This window comes from Austrofundulus limnaeus, unplaced genomic scaffold, assembly GCF_001266775.1.
Source record: "Austrofundulus limnaeus strain Quisiro unplaced genomic scaffold, Austrofundulus_limnaeus-1.0 Scaffold457, whole genome shotgun sequence".
NCBI classification, from domain to species: domain Eukaryota; kingdom Metazoa; phylum Chordata; class Actinopteri; order Cyprinodontiformes; family Rivulidae; genus Austrofundulus; species Austrofundulus limnaeus.
In genome coordinates, this window is record NW_013952859.1 from 66,297 (window position 1) to 72,527 (window position 6,231).

At 47.1% G+C, this 6,231-nt stretch overlaps 1 protein-coding gene across 1 annotated transcript in view; it reads left to right on the forward strand.

Moving 5' to 3' along the window:
- Positions 1-5,876, forward strand: part of LOC106529636 (ras-associated and pleckstrin homology domains-containing protein 1) — a gene marked incomplete at its 3' end in the record, with an annotated part of 65,283 nt that extends 59,407 nt beyond the window's left edge. The window contains 9 exon segments of the mRNA XM_014025115.1: positions 622-781; positions 866-987; positions 1,241-1,306; positions 1,392-1,535; positions 2,761-2,871; positions 3,107-3,205; positions 3,303-3,423; positions 4,552-4,688; positions 4,769-5,876. Coding sequence (XP_013880569.1) covers positions 622-781; positions 866-987; positions 1,241-1,306; positions 1,392-1,535; positions 2,761-2,871; positions 3,107-3,205; positions 3,303-3,423; positions 4,552-4,688; positions 4,769-5,876 — 2,068 coding nt within the window.
- Positions 5,877-6,231: the final 355 nt, after the last annotated feature.

Sequence of the window (6,231 nt, forward strand, 5' to 3'; positions counted from 1 at the left end):
GATGGATGGATGGATGGATGGAAGTTTGTATGTAATGTATGAATATAATATACAAGTTTCACTTTTTAAATGGAATTACTGAAATAAATCTACTTTTTCATGATATTCTAATTTTATGACCAGCACCTGTAGATATGGACTTAAAATCTAATATAAATGTCTCTTGAAGTTACTTGAATTTTAAGTTTAATCTTAACATAATTCAAAGATAAATTGAGCACCATTAGTTAAGACCAGCTGACTACAGCTCCTTGTACCTGTAGTTGGACCAATGTTTGAAAAGGCAAAGTGCAAATATAGTGTTTCTACATAAGACAGGAGATTACAATTTAGTAACCAGGATAACTGCTGGTGGGCCAAATCAAATGGCTTGGTGGGCCAAATTTGGCCCACGGACCCCACTTTGGGCACCTCTAACTTATGGGGGAAAAAAGCTCTTAGGCTGTTTTTACAAGTTGTTTGAAACTAGGTCAGAGATCATCATTTGTTTTATAGCAACTTTGCAAAGCAGCTGTTTTTAAACTGACAAAAAGATTATGATTTTTCATTTTAAATGGAAAATGAGCAATGATGAGCATAAGATATTTATCTGGTTTTAACCCCTCGTCTGCTGTTCTCCAGCTGGTGATCAGAGTCCACATGTCGGACGAGAGCTCAAAGACCATGATGGTGGATGAGCGGCAGTCGGTCAGACAGGTTCTGGACAGTCTGCTGGACAAGTCTCACTGTGGCTACAGCCCGGACTGGTCCCTTGTGGAAACTATCAGTGAGCTGCAGATGGGTAAGAGCGGCAGAGTTTTACAATTGGTTTGTAGTCTGTTGACGGGGTCTGTTCATTCTTCCTCTTTGTTTCCCTCCCTCCCAGAGCGCATCTTTGAGGATCACGAGAATCTGGTGGAGAACTTGTTAAACTGGACACGGGACAGCCACAACAAGCTGATGTTCATCGAGCGCATTGAGAAATACGCTCTTTTCAAGAACCCCCAGGTGACTGTTCGTTATTGTCTGCCTTCAGTTTGTGTAGTATGAGACACAAACACACACACACCACACAGACACACAGAGTTGAGCTGCATGCCTACACAGCAGCAAACGGAGAGTGTGTTTGAGATGGAAGTAGGTCAGAGCTCTAAAGCGAGTAAAAATGAATAATTTATTTAATGTTAGACGAGTTACTCTGTCAGCTTCACCCCCACTTACCGTCTATTCACTTTTTATTATTTTATCCAATCACTTTCAGAACTATTTGTTGGGGCGGAAGGAGACGTCAGAAATGATTGACAGGAACAAAGAAGCTTTACTAGAAGTAAGTCTGGAAAAAAAACTATTTTTCTAATATTTCTAAGGACTTGGAGCGTCATGTTGATTTATTTTGTTTTTGTGTCCTTCAGGAATGTTTCTGTGGCGGATCAGTGTCCGTGCCGGAGATCGAGGGTGTCCTTTGGCTCAAAGAGGATGGGAAGAAGTCGTGGAAGAAGCGTTACTTCCTCCTCAGGGCTTCGGGGATCTATTACGTCCCAAAAGGCAAAGCTAAGGTCAGCTGAGACTTAGAGACAGTGCACTGTCAGCCCACTTCCACACCACTCACACCAGATGAGACAGAACAGAAATGTGCGCCGGGGTTATGAGAACCAGATCTGCGCAGTCAGTCCTGTGGCATTTCCTGTTTTGGTCTTGAAGACTTTGAAGAGCAGCAAACAATGCGTGTCTTTTGGTATTTAATGAGCTGGAAGCTGAAACATTAGTGTGCCCAGTTCTTGTCAGTTAGGGTGACCAGATGTCCTGATTTGTGCGGGACTGTCACGCATTTTTCACTCTTGTCCCGCCGTCCCGCAAATTGAAATAATGTCCCGCATTTGACGGGGTCAAATTATGAGAAGTGAAAAACAAATACTTGTGAGGCGCGTGGGTGTAACGGAGGAGGAGTGTTCTTGCTCGGATACAGCCCGCGGACTCCGCGGAGCTCAACAACACGCGCTGGCTGCTTAGTCTGCTGCTGCTGTGGTGGTCAATGTAGACTTATCACCAGGAACGAGGCTTGAACTTGTACTAAAGTAAAAAATATATTATTTCTGTGAACCGCATGAGCTTCATTTCACGCTCTCACCGCTCAGATAGTTTCATTCCTGCTTTGCTAAACCTAAAAAAAAACTCGCACAGCTGACATGATTCAGCGAAAAGAATGAGTACATTTTTAAAGTCATAATAATTTAGCTGTAAATGTGTGTTGCGTGTTTGTGGACTAAAGTGTCTGACTGTTTTTCTCCTTTTAACCAGAGCTTCTATCAGTTGTTTTCTTTAATAATGCAGGTTCTGAATCTTTCCACATTTGAGTGTTTATCAGACAACTTGTCACAGCTTAGGCAGAGCAGAAGCTGCTTCTTTCATGAAAGGTTTCTTGCAACTTAAAACAGTCACTTAAAACTATGACGTTAAATGTTTAATTACCTTTTTTGATAAACTTGAATTATTTCATTGTTTTGCACTAACAGATCAATTAATGTAAAGTGAAACCTGCAATAAATTAAAATTTATGATGACATCATAATACTGGTGATGTGTCCCACATTGTCCCTCGTAAGCACCATTTTTGTCCCGCATTTGGTTTCTTGGGATCTGGTCACCCTATTGTCAGTGCAGCTGATATCTGCACTGCTAATGAAATTCATTTATTTCAGGATCTTTTTAAAGTGATGCACAAAGTCAGTCAACATGTGTGTCTTTATTATGTAACATTTCCTGCATGTCCTTTCTCTGCAGGCGTCCAGAGATCTCATGTGCTTTTTGCAGCTGGACCACGTTAACGTGTATTATGGTCAGGATTACCGCAGCAAGTACAAGGCTCCTACTGACTACTGCCTGGCACTGAAGGTGAGTGTCTTCAACCCCTGAGAGGAGAGCTTCACTCAGGAAACACACAGCCTAAAGCTCTTTACAAACATGAGACGTGCAGCTGTTTTTTTCTATCTGTCAATGCAAAAGCAAGTAATAACTAAGATATCAGTCACGTCTCTATTAAAAGAATGTAAGACCCTAGATGTGCATTGCACATCTTTTGATTGAAAATTCATGTTTGGTCACATTTCAGTAACTTTTTTTTTGACAGCATCCACAAATCCAGAAGAAGTCTCAGTACATTAAATACATGTGCTGCGATGATGTCAGGACCCTGCATCAGTGGGTGAATGGAATTCGCATTGCCAAGGTGGGCATCAGTCAAAGATGTTTCTCGAGACAAATTATCAGGCAAATGCATTGAATTATGTCTTGGTGTCTCTCATGCTGACTGTGTTTCTGTGCAGTATGGTAAGCAGTTATACGTAAACTACCAGGAGGCCATGAAGAGGACAGAGGCTGCCTACGACTGGTCCTCGATTTCTACTTCCAGCATCCGGTCGGGCTCCAGCTCTACCAGCATACCTGGTTAGTTTTACTGTCGAAGCACTGATGGTTTATTTGAATAGTTGTGGTTGTTTGTGTCTGAAAAAGAAAGTTAATTTAGCGAGCATCACGAGGATGATAAAGTTTAATTCTGACTGGATAAACAAGCTAATGGCTAGTCTTCAGCTAATTTTCTTACCTGTTTTACTAGGGGTGCAACAATACATGTACTAGTATCGAACAGTGCTTTAGGTTCAATACACACTTGTATCGAACAATACAGATTTTTAAAATTTACTTTATCAACTTGTTTTTTGAAGATGCTCTGTGTTGAAGGATCAGTGGATCTGTGATCGACTACTCCACCTAGGCTGCATTGTTGAGTGCAGATCCACTGAGAAACTTGCTGTTTCAGCAACATTTAATTTAAAAACTACTTTTGAGGTTAAACAAATGTTTATACTTAATTTCAACAAATTTTTTGTATCAAAAAAATATCGAACCATGAGACTAAAGTATTGAACTGAACCAAATTGTGGATTTTCTGTATCGTTGCACCCCTACTGTTTACTGGTGTTTGCAAAGCTAATGCTTTAGCTAGCAGTTAGCAAAGATGACCTTTTGCTCAGCTGTGCTCAACACTGTTTGAGTTCAACATCTTAGCTGATGAGGTGGGGGTGTTTGTTCAGCAGCCTGATGATTCAGACACTTTAAAAATGTTGGATCTCATACGTGTTGGATGTTGAGGATCACACAGGATGTTGTGCCTCAAGTTGCACTGGAAGTTTCTGCAGTTCTAAATAACCATAGAGTTCTGTGAAAACAACCATGTAAAGGTTGATAAAACTGTTTTTCTTATTCAGTATCAAATGTTTGAGACTGAAATTGTTTTTAAGACAGCAGAAATCCACTTTGGTCTCGATCCCACGCAAATTAGCAGTTAGCTCGTCATTCCAGTCTGAATTCAACCATTTCTTCTAGCTGAGAATGTTCAAAGAGCTATCTACAGGTAAGATATCAGTTGTTTGTAACCTCTCCACAGAACCACACCTAAAAAAATCAGAACTATTTAGGTTCATCGTTGAAGTTTGTCTTGTTTTGGCCTGAACTTGTGTGTAGAGTGGTGTACTGAGGCTGTAAGCAAAATGAAATGTGTTTGTGTCTCCTCAGAGTCTCAGTCCAATCATTCGGGTCACTCAGACAGCGGGGTGGACGCTGGCTCTTCTCACGGCCGCTCTCAGAGTGTGGTGAGCTCCATTTTCTCTGAAGCCTGGAAGCGGGGAACCCAGATGGAGGAAAACTCAAAGGTATGGCTTCCTGACCCCAGTTACAGGTGTGACACTACAGCCCTGTGGTTCATGTAACTGAGATGGTTTCTTCCCAGCAGACGAGGGTGGAGGTGTCCCGCGGGTCGACCCATTCCTCTCACAGCCACCGCCAACACAGCCAGCATTCAGTGGACCACCCCATCCTCACGCCGCCCCCGCAGCAGCCTCAGACACCGACTCCACCCCAGCCTCCGTCTCCTCAGCAGATGCCTCAGCCGCTGTTTCCTCCTCCACCTGAGTCACCGCAGAGTCCCTGTCAGCCTCCTCTGTCTCCACCGCCGCAGAGCAACAACGGCTACTTCATGCCCCTGCAGCAGGAGCCGCCGCCGGAGCTGACTCCTGCTCCTCCTCCTCCGCCGCCGCCACCACCTCCTCCGCCTCCCCCCCCAGCTCACACAGTGTCCCACCACACCCAGCCCCCCACCATGTACAAGTACAGCACCATCACCAGGCTGCAGAACCAGAAGTCCTCCGTGAATCATAAACTACCTGGTCACCTCTTCGCCGCACCTCACCAGGTCCTCCCCCGGACTCCGCCTCCACCGACAGCCGAGCTCATCAAGCCCAACGTCAATCACATCGCCGCAAGGACTAACGTCCCGCCTCCTCCTCCGCCTCCGCCGCCACCATCCATGCCGACTCCAGGGTCCGCCATGGCCGTGCTGAGGTTGGGCCCCCTCAGCCCGGTAGCTCCACCTTCCTTCATCCCTGCTTCTCCACCCGCTCCCCAGACAAACGGCGCTGCGTTTCCTCCTCCTCCGTCGCCGCCTCCGGCGTCCTCGGCTCCGATGACTGAAGCGGTCTACGCCACCAGGCACCAGCGGGCTCTGAAGGAGCGGTTTCCGAGCCCGCCAAGGGAACTCTTGTCTCCAAACGGAGACTTCGAGGACTCCCCACCGCCTGCTCCTGCTCCGCCACCGCCTCCTCCGCCCCCGCTTCCCCCTCCCCCTCCTCCGCCTCCTCCGCCACAGCAGTTCCCAGCACTGGCCCAGTTCCCGCCTCCTCCTGGACCCCCACCAGCGCCGCCCAAAACCTACATCCCCGGGTTCGTCCCGCAGCCTGCTCCCAAGCCCATGTCCCCGGTTTCTCCGTTCCCTCCTGCTCCTCCCACCGCCATGAGCCTGGCTCCCCCGCCCCCGCCGCCTCCTCCTCCTCCTCCTCCTGCACTGGGACCTGTGAAGAAGCAGCTCAGCCAGCCTCCTCCCACGCTGCCCAAGCTGAACAGCCTGACCAAGCCCTCGAGCTTCCCCACAGGAGCAGCTCCTGCAGTGTCTTTAGTGAAGCAGCTTGCCAGTCAGTTTCCAGGAGCTTCACCTCAAGCAGCCAATCACATGGAGACCCCCAAAGCCCCCCTCTCCCCTCCTGCTGTGAAGTCCAAACCAAAGTGGCAGCCTGTGGGGAGCCAGCAGCTTCAGTCTTCAGACTTTCCTCCTCCTCCAGCAGAAAGCAGCAACTGCTTCCCTGCACCGCCTCCTCCGCCTCTGCCTCCCCCAGCACCTGTCTCAGGCCCAACCCCCCCGCC